Source organism: Watersipora subatra, chromosome 9, assembly GCF_963576615.1.
Source record: "Watersipora subatra chromosome 9, tzWatSuba1.1, whole genome shotgun sequence".
NCBI lineage: Eukaryota > Metazoa > Bryozoa > Gymnolaemata > Cheilostomatida > Watersiporidae > Watersipora > Watersipora subatra.
Genome location: NC_088716.1, coordinates 30,502,821 through 30,522,212, shown reverse-complemented (window position 1 = coordinate 30,522,212; position 19,392 = coordinate 30,502,821). Strand labels below are relative to the sequence as shown.

The 19,392-nt window shown below is 34.9% G+C and overlaps 1 protein-coding gene across 4 annotated transcripts; it reads left to right on the top strand.

Moving 5' to 3' along the window:
* Window positions 1-2,600: 2,600 nt before the first annotated feature.
* LOC137404494 (uncharacterized) lies at window positions 2,601-14,165 on the top strand. 4 transcript variants are annotated; one of them, XM_068090715.1, is made up of 7 exons: window positions 4,427-4,456; window positions 7,713-7,777; window positions 11,775-11,994; window positions 12,124-12,384; window positions 13,088-13,171; window positions 13,467-13,589; window positions 13,741-14,165. In XM_068090715.1, exons 4-7 carry the CDS (start codon window positions 12,309-12,311, stop codon window positions 13,983-13,985), a joined length of 528 nt encoding a protein of 175 aa, XP_067946816.1. In that variant the 5' UTR covers window positions 4,427-4,456; window positions 7,713-7,777; window positions 11,775-11,994; window positions 12,124-12,308; the 3' UTR covers window positions 13,986-14,165. The 4 variants fall into 4 exon arrangements, with proteins under 4 accessions (XP_067946819.1, XP_067946816.1, XP_067946818.1 ...); XM_068090717.1 differs by lacking the exons at window positions 4,427-4,456; window positions 7,713-7,777 and adding an exon at window positions 8,666-8,725 and having other exon boundaries at window positions 11,801-11,994; XM_068090718.1 differs by lacking the exons at window positions 11,775-11,994; window positions 12,124-12,384; window positions 13,088-13,171; window positions 13,467-13,589; window positions 13,741-14,165 and adding exons at window positions 2,601-2,685; window positions 3,018-3,314; window positions 3,501-3,564 and having other exon boundaries at window positions 4,342-4,456; window positions 7,713-7,785.
* The last annotated feature ends 5,227 nt before the right edge of the window (window positions 14,166-19,392 follow it).

Below are 19,392 nucleotides of genomic sequence, written 5' to 3'. Positions count from 1 at the left end.
TTTTTTACCGTTCACTCATTGGAAGACATTTTTTATGTTCATGGTTACATGTCAAAATATTCTAAGTTTCTGTTATAATTAATTGTTAGTGGTTTAAGATTACTTAAACAATATTGTTTCCGTTTTTGTTCTACGTTTTCTCGAGATAAGATTTTGTAATTAGCCCTTTTTGTTATCGAAATATGTCTTAATGTTTTTTTACACTTACTGTTCGCTACCCAGTATATGTAGAATTTCCTGGGTTTTTTGTTAGTGTTTAGATTGTTATGCTATAATGGCTCATTGTCTAGCAATAATTTTTTATTGTTCTGTATGTGAAAATTCTTAGAAACTCGGCAGTCAGCAAGACTATATGATTGGTCGGTTTGAACGATAACCGTCAATTTCTAGGCCAATCGCTTATGTAATATAAATACTGCCACTAATTTTTGGGCAGTTCAGCTTGGGTGTGACTCTTGAATTGGATGCATGATTAGTATTACTATAATAAAGTCGTTATTGTTGGAGAAATATCGTTTATAATCGTCACTAACAGCAAGCTCACACAAAATGACTACAAATAAATAGGATAATTAAATAATTATCCTTACAAGAGTTGTGTTCTCTCCTGTTGGTTTCAGCAGGTTACAGCGTTGGTTTCGGCGCACTCTGTTGGTTTCAGCAGAACGGAAGTGAGTTGGGTTCAGCTCCCTTCTGTTGGTTTCAGCAGGTTGTACAGTCAGCAGCGTTGGGTTCAGCGCACTCTGTTAGGTTCAGCAGAGCACAAGTGAGTTGGTTTCAGCTCCCTCCTGTTGGGCTCGGCAGGTTGTACAGTTGGCAGCGTTGGTTTCAGCGCACTCTGTTGGTTTCAGCAGAACGGAAGTGAGTTGGGTTCAGCTCCCTTCTGTTGGTTTCAGCAGGTTGTACAGTCAGCAGCGTTGGGTTCAGCGCACTCTGTTGGGTTCAGCAGAGCACAAGTGAGTTGGTTTCAGCTCCCTCCTGTTGGGTTCAGCAGGTTGTAGCGTTGGTTAAAGCGCAGAGAACTAGAGCTAGGGATTGTCCCCACCCCACTCTTGCGAGTTTTCTTCATAACACATTTCCCCAATGCTTGGTTAGCAGGTCTGCTGTGATAAGTTTTAAAATAGTCCCTAGACCTGGCTTCCAGTGGGAACCACCAACACTAAAACAATCTTTATAGTCTTACTCCACCGCCACGGACGGCATGTCACATATGTTGGGAATTGTTGTACTTGTTGTTGTAGTAGGCCTACTTGTTACTATGGTGTTGGGTCAGGAGTTGTAGTAATTAGCAGTAGTAGTAGACACAGTCAACCTTGGATAGACTGGTTTGTGGCTTTAGTTTGTGGATGCCTTTATTATCATTCATATAGGGCCTAATATAGTAAATTGGTCCAACCTAAGTGACAATCCATTCCAATCCAAAGTCATGTAATTGTTTTTGTTTATGTGGGTGTGCTGTTGTTGTGATGTTGCTCGATAAATACTATTAATACACAGTGTACATAGTGGACAGTGTACATAGTGGAACGTTTTAACGGTATGTAGTGGAGTACACGGGCACATTATGGAGGATTAGTCCTAAACTTGAAGTTCACAATCAACCCTGTTCTGCTATAGTGTAGAGTACAGAGTATAGCCGCATAGCCATAGGCAAGTATTCGAGGCCGTGTGTACGATATGACCCTATCCTGAACAGTATAACCATATGCAGCAAGTTTTAGAGGCTTGTACCATGTAACCATAAAACCCTAACCTTGTGCAAGGAAGCAAGGACTAGGGTCTCCTTGGGCCCCATATCACATGCGCCACTGTAGTAACAGTATACTAATAGGGTTTACTTGGAGCTGTGTGTTATGTTTTAACCCTCCAGAATGTACGAAAACCGGGTCCAGTTTGGATTGTGTATCTGATCTAGCGCATGTGATATGGGGCCTAAGGAGACTCTAGTCCTTCCTTCCTGAAACTCCTGGGTATGGCTATATTGTGCAGGATTAGGGTCATATATGATACCGGTACTAACCTATAATCCTTGCATACGGTATGGCTATACTGTGCAGTATTAGGGTTATATATGGTACCTGTGCAAACCTCTAATCCTTGCATACGGTATAGCTATACTGTGCAGGATTAGGCTCATATATCTTACTTGTACAAGCTTTTAATCCTTGCATAGGGAATGGCTATGCTATACTGTGCAGGATTGGGTCATATCTGGTACCTGTACAAACCTCTAAGCCTTGCATATGATATGGCTATATTGTGCAGGATTAGGGTCATATATGGTACCTGTACAATCCACTAATACTTGCATAGGTTATACTTTGTACCGTGCAGGATTTGGATCTTATATAATGGTACCTGTACAAGTCTCTAATATTTGCATATGGTATGGCTATGTTGTGCAGGATTTATTAATGCCTTGCCATTGCAAAATGATGGCTCACCCATGGCTGTGGGCTTGTTCTTTTGTCATTGGCTTTTTACCATAATTGGTCTAGCCAACAATTGCTTTTTAAGTTCATTTGGTTACAGACAAGAAGAGTCGACCCTGAAAAATAGGCCTACGGCTAGATTAGAATAGACCGAGGCTAGATTAGATATATCCATGGTTTGAAGATCTCCAAAGTATATGGAAATAATCGTACTAAAATGTCTAAACTTAGGCCGTAACAGTTTACACTTGAGGTGAGTGTGGCATTTTATATATAGTTTTAGCATTGAAAATCTTTGGGTAAGGGAGGCTAATATGTTTGTTTATTTTGCCATTACTTAGGTAATGGAGGCATGTGGATTTTGTTTATTATATTTTGGTATGTTAGAATTTATCTTTCAGGCTCATGAAGTCAATTTAAGTATTCCTTATATACTTTGGGCATACAATGTTTATGGTACACAATCTTGATTTTGGCTTGTCTGTCACAAATCTCTTTCTGTATAAGATGACGCAAAAAATATCAAACGGCATAGAGTCAGTCTTATTAATATGTAAAACTTGCCCGTCATCTGTATATTTTTAGGTTTGTGAAAGTTGACGGAAAAGAAATGGAAGATAATCGTGACTATATCAAAAAGGTGAGTATGTCTACAGATACACTGCTCATTGAGTGTGAACAAATACTTTCTTGGTTTGGGTTAGAACGTCTCTACTGTTTAGTCGAGAAGCTGTAATTAATGTTTTATATCTTTATCTATTTTTCAGATAAGAAGGCTGTGCAGGACAGCTAGAAGTAATGTGTTAACATCAACTAGTGCAGATGGGGAAAAAATGTTCCGTATTGAGAAGAGACATTTCCCTTACCAATTCTCATGCGCTGGTATTTATCTTAGCTGCAATGTGCATTACCTGCTTTGTAAACAGAGGTGCATGACACGGAGAGTAACTGCTATTTGTGTGTGATTAATATTTAAGTATTTATGATGCCTAGTCAAAGGCAACCTTTATGTATTAAAACTAAGAATGTAAACTAAAAGCCTTAAAACTTGAATTTGTATGATTTTAGACAATGAGAAACAAAATATTGGTAGGACTACATCACAAGCAGTCGGTAGTCAAGAACCCAATGCGTAAGTTACTATTTTCATCGTGAATGTTTGTGCCTAGCTAATTGTCAACTTTCTCTGGCCTCAGAGCTGCATAGATGACTCAGATTACCCATAGTTTGAGTAACCTTTTGCTTGCTTTAGTTGAGTACTCTCCATGTAGTATTGTACCATCCTGTAGCATATACTAAGCACACAGTTTGCTGTTTGAGCACTCTTGACAGGGTCCACGGATAAATACTGTGGAGCAAATTTATTTGACACTCATGGAAAGGGTTTGTCCTAGTGCGGGGCAAGGTTGTCATGATCACAAGGATAACGGTTTGTCTTTTCAAGCTCGGGTTTTGGGTTCTTCGAGTACGGTAGTGAAAGTTACTATACCCGAGTAAGTTGGGTAGTCGGATTATCGCCCCTAGTTTGTCGTCGTCCCCATGGTCTCTGAGCTGCGCTGATGAGAAGTCAAACTCCAAAACAGTACTGTCCGCAGATTAAGTATTACACTCCCTTTGCTTGCGTTAGTTGAGCACTCTCCCGTGTGGTGGTGTACTATCCTAAGGTGTATACCATATTTGCTGTTTGAGCACTCTGGGATGAGTCTCTGAGCTGCGCTGATGAGGAGTCAAACTCTGAAAAATTTACTGCCCACTAATTAAGTGATTGCGATCATTATAGTTTTAGTAATATTTTCTATGAGGAGTGCCCAATCTTTCTCCCTACAACCTAGTTGCTATTACTCGTGCAATGTGCTGTAAAGGAGGTGGTGAAATGACCAGTAATTTATAAACCACCTTTTGGTTTTAGCAGTCAAGTTGTGAGAGATGAGGTTGCAGGTAATAGTGAATTGCTGAATAATGGTGATTATGTAGAAAAAACAAGATGTATTGCAGCTAAGGATTCTATTGAAACCCCGTGTATGGTAGGTATTATGGCAGTTGATAACTGTTTTCAGAATTAACCTACATGTCCTTATAAACCTATGTTACATACTTTTAGTTTACATTATGTAAACTGAGTTACCTACATATGAAAAAAAGGTGTATATAGTTTAATTCTTCCTCATTCAATGTACAATTTGTGTGGCATGTACGGAATGTTCTTTCTATGATGTTTTTGTAAATTGATGCTCGAGAAAAATTAACTGCACAAAAGTGTGTTTCGGATTCATCCAAAGTTAGCCTTCATTTTAGTGTAAAACTATTAGAGTGCCCAAAAGTTGTATTACATCTTTCTCTTTAATAGTATTGTTTGTACTTGATATCACCAAAATGGTACCCTTCTTGCAACTTATCAAGACAAAACACGCAAGTTATAATTATGTATTGGTATGCAATATATATATATATATATATATATATATATATATATATATATATATATATATATATATATATATATATATATAATAGTAGTGAAATATTCGTTTCATTAGCTTTCATTTTTGAGGCTGTTTATTAAAGTGGGATTGCAAGGTATGCATATGGAATAGGTCGTGTGCCATCTATGAAGAAATAATAAAATGTCCTTGTAAAACGCTTCTTTGCAAAGTAGTTATTTTCTTCTGCCACTTTGGCCTAACATTGTGAAGACGAGTAAAAGCATTTTTCGTTATTTTATTTGATAATATAGTGAGACTAGTGAGATGGCTGATGAGACTATAACATACAGATCAGCCTTATCTGTGCATGACTGCATCACAGTTTTTGAGAGGATGCTAGTCTCACCTGAATTTGATAGTGACAATTACAAATTAAAGGTATGTTTGCATGTAAACGCATTTAACTCTTTTGTTGGATTAGAACTTTTACCCGTATGTTTACAGGGATTAGGTCATTTTCAGGTCATAAGAGGGTGTAAATACTAAATGTTTGGTGTACTTTTCCAACACTACGACCCGTAAAACAACCTGTATTAAGTTGTAATATAAGCATTCAGCCCTGTAGAAATGCATGTCTTTCCTTCATTCTGTGTGATATAGGTGTAATGTGTTTAGGAACATGAGTTAAGAGTCATCATAAATATCCGTGGTTCATACTATTCCTCTTACAATGAACAAGTGCAGCAGGTGATGTTGTCCAGAGCTGTTATCCACGCATGGAGCACTGTTCATGAGTGCAAACATATAGATGTGCTCAATACTAACTTATTACAAGGATTAAGTAAGTATCTTTGTTATTTAACATAACATCTACTCAACTAACATATTCGACTAATTTAACATAACATCTACTCAACTAACATATTCGACTAATTTAACATAACATCTACTCAACTAACATATTCGACTAATTTAACATAACATCTACTCAACTAACATATTCGACTAATTTAACATAACATCTACTCAACTAACATATTCGACTAATTTAACATAACATGTACTCAACTAACATATTCGACTAATTTAACATAACATCTACTCAACTAACATATTCGACTAATTTAACATAACATCTACTCAACTAACATATTCGACTAATTTAACATAACATCTACTCAACTAACATATTCGACTAATTTAACATAACATCTACTCAACTAACATATTCGACTAATTTAACATAACATGTACTCAACTAACATGTTCGACTAACTTAACATAACATCTACTCAACTAACATATTCGACTAATTTAACATAACATCTACTCAACTAACATATTCGACTAATTTAACATAACATCTACTCAACTAACATATTCGACTAATTTAACATAACATCTACTCAACTAACATGTTCGACTAATTTAACATAACATCTACTCAACCAACATATTCGACTAATTTAACATAACATGTACGCAACTAACATATTCGACTAAAGTAACATAACATCTACTCAACTAACATATTCGACTAATTTAACATAGCATGTACTCAACTAACATATTCGACTAATTTAACATAACATGTACGCAACTAACATATTCGACTAATTTAACATAACATCTACTCAACTAACATATTCGACTAAAGTAACATAACATCTACTCAACTAACATATTCGACTAATTTAACATAACATGTACTCAACTAACATATTCGACTAATTTAACATAACATGTACGCAACTAACATATTCGACTAATTTAACATAACATCTACTCAACTAACATATTCGACTAATTTAACATAACATCTACTCAACTAACATATTCGACTAATTTAACATAACATCTACTCAACTAACATATTCGACTAATTTAACATAACATCTACTCAACTAACATATTCGACTAATTTAACATAACATGTACTCAACTAACATGTTCGACTAATTTAACATAACATCTACTCAACCAACATATTCGACTAATTTAACATAACATCTACTCAACTAACATATTCGACTAATTTAACATAACATCTAATCAACTAACATGTTCGACTAATTTAACATAACATCTACTCAACTAACATATTCGACTAATTTAACATAACATCTACTCAACCAACATATTCGACTAAAGTAACATAACATCTACTCAACTAACATATTCGACTAATTTAACATAACATGTACTCAACTAACATATTCGACTAATTTAACATAACATGTACGCAACTAACATATTCGACTAATTTAACATAACATCTACTCAACTAACATATTCGACTAATTTAACATAACATCTACTCAACTAACATATTCGACTAATTTAACATAACATGTACGCAACTAACATATTCGACTAATTTAACATAACATCTACTCAACTAACATATTCGACTAATTTAACATAACATCTACTCAACTAACATATTCGACTAATTTAACATAACATGTACTCAACTAACATATTCAACTAATTTAACATAACATGTACTCAACTAACATATTCGACTAATTTGGATCACTTCATGGGAACCGTGATGCTGACATTAATATAAATGAGATACAATGATTATGCTAAATGATGTTTTCAAAAAGCATTAAAATTCCTTTTTATAAATTCCAGGTGCATTCCCATTTTCTGTATTTCCATGTGCAGAATTAATTTAGCAGAAACTATAATGACTAGAGAGCATTTGTTATTATGAAATTCGCGAAAATCTTTTTTCAAATTTTTTACCATTTGCATTCACTTGTGCTTATTTATTTGAGGCTATTGAGGTAGAATTCACATTCACACTTCATTCTGTACTCTATGATATTTGTATGCAATGTACTTGTAGATGATTGGAATGGAGAAATATATTCAGAACACCTCTATGCATGTAATTCAACTGAAGATTCCATAGTATGTTGTCATTTGTCTTCTCTAATCCTTTTGACAGTTCAAATTCAATATTTAGATAGACCACTGCAATTGCGTGTTGAAAAACAATATTATGAATGAGGTAGTTGACATGTAATGATACCGGAAAATGTCTTTCAATTGGTGCACGGATTTTTTGCAAATTTGCATGCTGGAAAAAGTATCATCAGAATGCAACAGACCAAATAAAAAAACTGGTAAATTTTTTAGTTTCGCAACAAATATACATCTATAGTACAGTATCAAATGTACAAGCAACAACTGCCCTAAATATCTAAAATACTCATTTAGGGGCTGAACAATTTTACTGGCTATCATGTGTACCTGGAATTATTGTAAGTTAAACCTTTAGCTGCTGCAGATGTAGTTGTGTTTGATCCTATAGAGAAGCACTTTAGAACAGTGTTCATTAGCCTCGGTAATCTTAAATGCAGCTATGGCCATCACCGAGGTCTTTGTTCATACATTAACATTGTGAGAACAAGATTATCAGCAATGGATGATGACGACCATGAGCTTTCTGAGTTTAAAGCTAATCTAATGGCAAAACCTACGCTTATTACAGTTCATGATCGATCCTCCGTGTCTTGGAAAAAGTTTGATATGGCTGCAACCAGGAATGGAAATGTGATGGTGGTAATAATCTTTATCAGTTTGTGCAGAGATATTTGGAGATATGGAAAATAATATGTTATATTTTGCAATGGTGTAAGCCACGCATTTGATAGTATCATTTACATATTCTGCTCTCACTTCATATTCTTTAGATATCATTAAGTTTTGAAAATTCTTATTGTTTTAGTATAAAACATCTGTCCGATGGCGTAATATCACTCGAAGAATGTGATGGGTGCTCTCAAATGGAGTTCACAGGTGTCTCGCTTGTTGAGACACGTTCATACGATTTCAACAGTGTTACTGCAGTTAAAGGTATATTATTCTTCAGTAAGGTGTAACCTTCATTTTTTCCAACTGAGATTTATAGGGCTTCTAAAATTGACATTGATTGCCTTGCATAAACCACAACCATAAATCTGGAAAACAAAATTACTTTTCATAAGTTGGTCAGCACACTTTGTGGGTTTAGGTTCATGTTAAATAATTTTTGTATAATATTAAGTTTCAATTATAAAACACGTTCAACGTTTCTTTATATTGAATTGTAGCGTGGGTGTTTTGTAAAAATGTTTTTCTTAAATTTCTGATTTACTTTGCTAGTAATAATACATATGTTTGAACATGTCTATATTTTCCAGTTGAAGTGGGTTGTTGCGAAATATGCAAAAAGATGTCTCAGCCGGATGGTTTAGCCGTAGGTATTTTGAACATGGGTGACTTTGTTATTACTCATAACTTGCTGAGAGACTATGTTAAGGCCTTTGTGTTCAATGGGTAAGTAGGAAAATTGTAAGGGGATATAATGCAGTGTAGGTAATGCCCTGATGTTATCATTTCACTGGAAATAGAGCAATAGTCGCTCATTACAATATCTTTGGTGAGGTGGCTGGCCATGTTAAAAACATTTTTTTACTTTCAAAAGTTTAACATAGCAATGTATAATGTAGGGAATATCATATGTTGTATGGAACTATTATCTTTTCCTCTTGTACGTGTTTGATTTTGTACCTATTACTAAAATGTCATGAAACTTTCTTTCTTTGATTCTAATTATCAGATGTTTTTTTACATTGGTGCCACTAATAGGAATCGCTGAGGTATAATATATTTACATGTTCTTAATTAATCTTGTAAGAAATCAGGTAAAGATAATAACCGTATATTTTAAAGCAATGTTTTGTATTATTTATAGCTTACCACTGCACTCATATTACAAACAGTGGATATGGCGCTTGATGGAAGCGTATGTTATTACGAATGAGATACCGTCATACCAGCACTTGAGGATGAGATACCGTCATACCAGCACTTGAGATACCGTCATACCAGCACTTGAGGATGAGATACCGTCATACCAGCGCTTGAGGATGAGATACCGTCATACCAGCACTTGAGTATGAGATACCGTCATACCAGCACTTGAGATACCGTCATACCAGCACTTGAGGATGAGATACCGTCATACCAGCACTTGAGATACCGTCATACCAGCACTTGAGGATGAGATACCGTCATACCAGCGCTTGAGGATGAGATACCGTCATACCAGCACTTGAGTATGAGATACCGTCATACCAGCACTTGAGGATGAGATACCGTCATACCAGCACTTGAGGATGAGATACCATCATACCATCACCTGAGGATTAGATACTGTCATACCAGCACTTGAGGATGAGATACCATCATACCAGCACTTGAGATACCGTCATACCAGCACTTGAGGATGAGATACCGTCATACCAGCACTTGAGGATGAGATACCGTCGTACCAGCACTTGAGGATGAGATACCGTCATACCAGCACTTGAGGATGAGATACCGTCATACCAGCACTTGAGGATGAGATACCATCATACCATCACCTGAGGATTAGATACTGTCATACCAGCACTTGAGGATGAGATACCATCATACCAGCACTTGAGATACCGTCATACCAGCACTTGAGGATGAGATACCGTCATACCAGCACTTGAGGATGAGATACCGTCGTACCAGCACTTGAGGATGAGATACCGTCATACCAGCACTTGAGGATGAGATACCGTCATACCAGCACTTGAGGATGAGATACCGTCATACCAGCACTTGAGATACCGTCATACCATCACTTGAGGATGAGATACCGTCATACCAGCACTTGAGGATGAGATACCGTCATACCAGCACTTGAGTATGAGATACCGTCATACCAGCATTTGAGGATGAGATACCGTCATACCAGCACTTGAGGATGAGATACCGTCATACCAGCACTTGAGGATGAGATACCGTCATACCAGCACTTGAGATACCATCATACCAGCACTTGAGGATGAGATACCGTCATACCAGCACTTGAGGATGAGATACCGTCATACCAGCATTTGAGGATGAGATACCGTCATACCAGCACTTGAGGATGAGATACCGTCATACCAGCACTTGAGGATGAGATACTGTCATACCAGCACTTGAGGATGAGATACCGTCATACCAGCACTTGAGATACCGTCATACCATCACTTGAGGATGAGATACCGTTATACCAGCACTTGAGGATGAGATACTGTCATACCAGCACTTGAGGATGAGATACCGTCATACCAGCACTTGAGGATGAGATACCGTCATACCAGCACTTGAGGATGAGATACCGTCATACCAGCACTTGAGGATGAGATACTGTCATACCAGCACTTGAGGATGAGATACCGTCATACCAGCATTTGAGGATGAGATACCGTCATACCAGCACTTGAGGATTAGTTGGATATCTCTTGCCAGGCTACTTAATAAAGATTACTTTTCATATATTAAATGTGGAGACATTCCTGAAACAGTTGTGTGTGATGGCATCATATTGGCTTTCAAGAAACATTTCAGAATAAAGGTTCAAGAGGATGTTGAATGTCAGCTTCCTCTGCTGAACGGCTGCAAGTAAGACAATGGGCACTACAGTTGATAACACAAACATATTACAGCAACACTTTTCACTGTAAAACACATGTAAAATATTTTGATAGAAGTAATGAACTCGTGTCGAACTAATCTATGCTTGAAAATCTATTACCTATGCCATCTTTATTTTCATTCAACGGCTTGAAATAGTTCTGATACGGTAATTATAAGTTTGGTAAGAAATGTAACAGTAATTTATGTATGCTATGTATGTATGTTATGCGAGGTGAAGATGACATGAATAAAATAAATGTTTGTACATTTTAACCATTGCTATTTCTTCACAATATTGTCGCACAGTGTTAAAAACACATGCAGACAATGTGGCATTGGAAGAGTGTTATTAACACTAGTGTTGACATGGGCTTAGCCTTTCTTTCCATAAAATATACGGTTATTATCTTTACCTGATTTATAGGTTTGGTGAAACACTTTTTATTGAAGAAAGGAAGACGAGAAAGCAGCTAAAGGAGTCAATAGAGAATTCAGAGTTTTCAGCTAATGACACTGAAAGCCTGATTACTTTGTTTACTATGACGGCACTTTTCCTGACTCCAGCGCTCCAACATATCTCTGACTGCAAATCACTGCCCGATCACTGGCAACAGTTGCTGAGACAGCTGTCAAAGGATTCCTCTGTAAGAGGCTTCAGTCAATCTTCAAAAGAAGCACTTGAAATGACTTGTGACAATTTTACGGCAGAGAAGTTTTTCGGGAGCATTAGTTGAGCTAAAAAGATTATGCCCTCTATAACTTTTATGTTTTAGCTAGCAGAGATGACATGCCTGTAATACAGCCTATTCTAAACCAAATCTATGACAGATTGGCATATATAGAAGGCATTCAGGAACATAAGCTGTCACCATCAACTTGTTGCTGGATACTCATGGTAAATTCCCTTCATTGCCCATCATTCGACAATGAGATGGTTATGCTATGACCAAGAAGAAAGATGACCCAATGTACCAAGTTGAAGCAAGGGCATAAGACTTTGCTACCAGGGTTATTCCTCCTTCACTGTCCGCATGGTGAAATTTTCTTACTGTTTAAAGAAGCGTATCACATAGAGAATCTAACATATTGAGCAATTTATATACATGTGCTGCTGCAGCTGAAAAGTTGATTGGTAATATTAACAGTGGTGCATCGGTACATGAATGATCAGGAATAGTGCTCCTGTTGGCCTGACTCAACTTGACTGAACAAATGGTCTTGTTGAATCTTTTGGCTTTAATTTTATTCTGCCTATAATAACGGTCTTTGTGAGATAACCTTCCCTGTTAAAATAGTCCTGTCTCAAATTTTCATGTAAGTTAATGGAAATGGTTTTAATCTTCTGTGTAGTAAGCCGTAATAGCCAAAATACTAATAATCTATCGACACGAATTTATCAAAGTGTAGGGGATATTTAAATATTCCTGGCCATTCCTGTTGCGGACAATTTACCAATAAACCGCTGGATATTCGGCTAGTCTGTTTTGTCAAGCCTGTTTTCAGGAGAGAAGATCCTACCAATAATTGTGGTAGTGTTGTAGGATGGCGTGTGTGGGTAGCTTTCAATTATCTAAAAAAATATACTCGTTTCAAATAAAGAATTTTTGTATTAGTTTTTCTTAGTTTAATCGAGTTAATCAGATTAACCAGACAATTATTCTGATTAATTTGAAAACAAGATGAACAGTATGGAAACATTAAAGCTTTACGCTAAAATTATGAATATGTATATTATAGGAATACCCTATGGATATGAGGTCAAAGATGACAGTGAATCTCCCAACATTCCATTCTCTGTCTCTGTATCTAGATTCCAAGTTGGTAAGCAATACGAACTGGTGTCATATTTGTTATACACTGTTACATTTGTGTGTAAAGGCTATCTATTAGTTGGCAGTTTTAGTTAGCATCACTGTTAGAAACAACATAATTTATTGGCTATAAGTAGTTAATGCGTGCGAGTCAGACTAACCCGAATATATATATATATATTATATCAAGAATATGGTCCAAAACATCTAACATCAGTATTCACCTCCATGTTGTCTTTATATATTAATATTCAACTTTTTCATAATGAAGCAATGCCATGTTTTGAACATTTCTTTTATTTTAGCACCTAAGATTGTCATCTACGACAATGCTTGTGCATTACCCAGGTGTGCTCTCAATCGAAATCCGGGCTTCTTCAGAGAGACAAAGTTTCTGGTAGATAGATTTCACTGGCACAACCATACTGGTAAGTGGCGTATAAATATAGTCATCATAAATAGTATAACAGTATTTGGTTACAAATAATGTTATATTACATTTTTTGCTATATTACATTATTTGCGTCATTGAGAGACGCATCTGTATTGCTGATCATGCTCGACCAATTTTGATTTCAGGTTGCTGCGGTGGATATAATATAAATGCATACGACCATCTAAAAACTATCAACACTCAAGTTGCAGGTCAACAGAACGCAACACTTGTGAAGCTAAAATCTTTTATAAGCTATCAGCATCAAGACAATTTCTTTCTCTTACAAACATTCTTATCCTTCCGTAACATGACCCATTCACTTCAACTACGAGAGGCGCTTACTAACTGTGAGCTTATTATTAAGCAGCTGGTATCTTTCCTAAAATAAACTTTGAATAAGGTGATTTGCAGTTAGAATTTATTAGTATTTTAAATGGCAATCTGAAAAGCTATTATTCTACTAGATTTTAGTTTTTATTTTGCACTTCATCTCGAGTGTTAACCAAATGTATAAAAAATTTTACTTAAACCATTAGTTAAGTTTTTATTTATATTTATTTATATTATATATATATAAGCGATTCTCAGTTATATAAATGAAGCAGTGTGTACATATATGATTAACCAATTCTACTAACGAGTAAGTATAATATTGTGGTAATTTGTAAATAAATAATAATTCATGATATCGGCATGTGTGAAGCGTATGAATTATATATGTCTAAGAAGTATTTATGTATATGGGAAACAATTATCTTGGAAATAGCTAGGGTACTGGTTTTTATGAGTTCATGCGCCCATCTGTGAAAGTCAGTACCCGCTTGGCATTTAATTCCCTGTTTAAAATCTGTTTTTTTATGGAGTTGTCCACATGCCACTGTAGAACAACTCCATAAAACTGATTGGCAACTGAGGGTATAATATACATATATTATAATATGTAATATATAATGTAACGTAATATATGTATGTTAGACAAGTTCAAATCATGCAAGAAATCCTGTGAACCTTGTTGTTGGAGTTGCCTGTTCGCAGGCAGGCAACTCCAACAACAAGAGTTCACATGATTTGAACTAATATGTTAGACATCCAAGCAGTAATTTTCTAGGGCGGAAATACAGTCTTCTGACCCATCAATTAATTATGTATTTACACATATGGAACAAGTTGTAGATGAGGTGCCTGTGACAAGGCAGTGAATAATGACATATACAAATATGTCTGATTGCATGTTTGTATTTGGAGTTGCCTTTTCAATAGATATTTAATTTCTAATATTGCATAGATATATGTTAAACTAACCATTACAAAACTCAAAAACGCATAACTAATAAGATTACAATATCAAAATATTTTTATAAGGTTAAAGCAAAAACCTGTATGTATAGGTTGTTGAAATAAAGGGAGGACAACTTAAAAGGATAAAGGAACTAGCCAATTGCTGAGACTTAGCCCAATTGCAAAGTTTTTCATCAATTTTTTTGTCCGACAATAGCAATACTGCTTGCTAATAAGTAATATCACTTGCGTGATAGATTATTATATGTTTTCTTAAAACATTGAATTTTGTGATAAAATAATGTAAAAGTAGCAAAATGTGTGTATAATGCATATATGTTCGAAAGTTAAAATTGTCCTAGTTATGTAATTATGTATTGTAGCAGTGAAATAACATTGGCTAATTAACGATTAATTAAAATGCAGGATTAAAATCTATAAAAATATAGGACATTTACAGCTATAACAAGCTCTGTGTTCTCTCTCAAGAGTTGTGTTCTCTCAAGAGTTGAATTAAATAATGTGTTGAGGATATCACCAGACAAAAATTGTACAGTGAGTATAACAAATATTAATGTACATAACAATTCTTTGATTTTCTGCAAAATACATCTAGTTGTTAAGTAATCTTTGTACAATAATGGGCAACAATGTATAAAAATATAAGCATACATTTACTTCCACTTGTTATGCAAAAATTCATCAAATTCTCTCAGAGTATTACATATATAATACATGTAAATATAGTGTTGTAAATAATCTACTGCTACAATGAACAAAGACTCTTGTAAGGTGGTGGTACAAGTCCTTGGGTGGTCTGTGCAATTTATTCAGCTAGCTCATCCCTCAAGAAGTGTGAAGACGAACTATTTCTGGCCTGTGGACTCCCGCTTTTATAGCGTAAGTACAACAGTTGTTAAACGAAATGTCACAAAAGTATATGTCACTTTTAGTGCTAAGGAAATTTGAGAAAAATGGAGATAAATATAGTAGTAAAAATTATGGAGAGCAACTATAATTTATAAGCTGTTTTAGTGGCAGGTGTTTTAAATGATCTCTAGCGACTCAAGCACAAAAGTTCTTGGCGCAAGTCCATATAGGTAGTAGCTTATAAATAGATGTTTAATTAGTGCTCACGTTTCGAAAGACAAACACATAAGCAGATAAACTCAGGTGAAATTGCAACCGAATAATAAGCGTCTATTTAGTGAGCACAAAATATTTTCTAAATATTGTAGAAATAATACTTTTCTTTCAGCATAATAAAACACAAGTAATTAACACTTAATCTGCAATTAAATTAGCTTTTCTACAAAATAGCTATTCTTCCTCATTAGCTTTGAAGAGAAGCAAGAAAGCAAGAGAAAAGGTTCCAGTGTAACTTTTTAACACAATCATATTTACTAACTCCTATGACTCTTCTGTTTATATGTAAGTACATAACTGTTTATTTAATTTATTAAATGTAATGTATTTTTGTCTATTGTATAATTGCACATACCTGATTGATATTATTTGTTGTTTGCTATAATTGTATGATTGTTTTCAATAACCATTGTTTATTTTAGATGTTATAATTTACTCTTATTATCAACTTATTTGATTGGTCAACAAGCCTATTATTGAAATAGTTGTAAGTTTTTTGTTAACTGTTATATATGTATACGTAGTTTTAAACTCCGCAGTATGTTTACTATTATGTATATCAATGTGAATGCTTAATGTTAATTTTATGCTTTCTAATGCTTTATTGTTAATATGTATCCCGTGTTTATCTTTGTTTTGTTTTTACAGAGATCTTTATACAATTCTGTCAGTACTAATACCAATATCAATAAGCCTGACCAATAAGATGTGCAGGAAGCCTGACCAATAAGATGTGCAGGAAGCCTGACCAATACAAATATCCCCTGCTTTGCTGCTATTTATTTAGTGCTAAGTGTTCTGAATACTATCAGAATAGCAGGCAGAATTAGACATTTGAGAGCGCACTTTGTCCTCCCTTTAAAATTTTTTGATTTTATAACGATTTTATAGCATATATAAAATCCAATTATTTCTTTAATGAAATGAATTTTGATAAAATTATCAAAGGCCTTGCTAAATAACTCATTTGCAAGAACTAAAACAAGTTATAGTTCTGAAAAGTAGTCTGTCATTGGATGGTTCTGCTGTATAGAGCAATACCGCCCTGTATATAATTTATATTATATAATTATTACCCTACACGACAAAAGTATACAGGGAATTTAATTTGTTGACATGCCTAAAAAAGTTTGATTATGTGAAAAAAAAGTACGGCGAATTTTGGAATAGCTAAACCTACATAATCAAATTTTTGTCTTTTACTTTATAAAATGTAAAAAAATTTTTACCATATTAGGTATGAATTGCGTGTTTATGCGGAAAAAAGTTTCAGCAAATTTTACTTTGGGCAAAATGAGGGAAATTTCATTTCAACCAAAACTTTTGTCCAGTAGTAGAGTATATAATTATAATAATTATATGGTGCTCGCATTTCCAGAATTTGAATACCATGTATCTATCTATCTGTCTATCTATCTACCTATCTATCCATCTATCTATCCATCTATCTATCCCTCTATCTATCCATCTACCTATTTATCTATCTATCCATCTACCTATCTATCTACCTATCTATCTACCTATCTATTTACCTATCTACCTACCTATCTATCTATCTATCCATCTACCTACCTATCTACCTACCTATCTATCTACCTATCTATCTACCTATCTATCCATCTACCTACCTATCTATCTACCTACCTATCTTTCTACCTATTTATCTACCTATCTATCTATCCATCTACCTACCTATCTATTTATCTATCTATCTACATATCTATCTACTTATCTATCCATCTACCTACCTATCTATCTACCTATCTATCTACCTACCTACCTATCTATCTACCTATCTATATACCTATCTATCCATCTATCTACCTATCTATCTACCTACCTATCTATCTACCTATCTATCTACCTATCTATCTACCTATCTATCTATCCATCTACCTACCTATCTATTTATCTATCTACCTATCTATCTACCTACCTATCTATCTACCTATCTATCTATCCATCTACCTACCTATCTATCTATTTACCTATCTATCTATTTATCTATCTACCTATCTATCTATCTACCTACCTATCTATCCATCTACCTATCTATCTATCCATCTATCCATCTACCTACCTATCTATCTACCTATCTATCTATCCATCTACCTATCTATCTACCTATCTATCTATCCATCTACCTACCTATCTATCTACCTATCTATCTATCCATCTACCTACCTATCTATTTATCTATCTACCTATCTATCTACCTACCTATCTATCTACCTATCTATCCATCTACCTACCTATCTATCTATCTATCTATTTACCTATCTATCTATTTATCTATCTACCTATCTATCTATCTACCTACCTATCTATCCATCTACCTATCTATCCATCTACCTATCTATCTATCTACCTACCTATCTATTTATCGAGCACTAAATATTCATCACTTTAGTAAATATTATCTGCACTAAAATATTCTCCACAGAAGTTAATCTAGTCTATTCAATGTAAGATTTTGTGGCTATTCTACTGACAGTGGTCACTTGCTGATTGCAGTTGACTTGTCAACGACTCCATGATGTAAAAATACGTGTTCACCACAGTACTAATAATTATGAAACTGTTACATTCTTTGTTCATTAATCTATGTTGTAATGAAGGTATACAAGCGAGTATTCTCAATATTTTCAGTGAAATTGATTTTTTCAGCAAATTTAAAGTTTACGCTAGGAAAACCAAACCATTTTGGCTGTTTTATAGGCTGTGTTACGCTAGTCAAACTTAGTTTTGTTGACACCCACATTATTCATATGTTACATACACCCACCTCACATGCTACGTACACCCACCTCATATGCTACATACACCCACCTCATATGCTACGTACACCCACTTCATATGCTACGTACACCCACCTCATATGCTACATACACCCACCTCATATGCTACATACACCCACCTCATATGCTATGTACACCCACCTTATATGCTACGTACACTACATTTTAAAATATTCAACTCACTTGTTTTTCCGAATAATTGAATAATTACAATGTCTATCACACTATCACATGTGCTTACTGAAATGTCTATCACACTATCACATGTGCTTACTGAAATGTCTATCACACTATCACATGTGCTTACTGAAATGTCTATCACACTATCACATGTGCTTACTGAAATGTCTATCACACTATCACATGTACTTACTGAAATGTCTATCACACTATCACATGTGCTTACTGAAATGCCTATCACACTATCACATGTACTTACTGAAATGTCTATCACACTATCACACGTGCTTACTGAAATGTCTATCACACTATCACAGGTACTTACTGAAATATCTATCACACTATCACATGTACTTACTGAAATGTCTGTCACACTATCACATGCGCTTACTG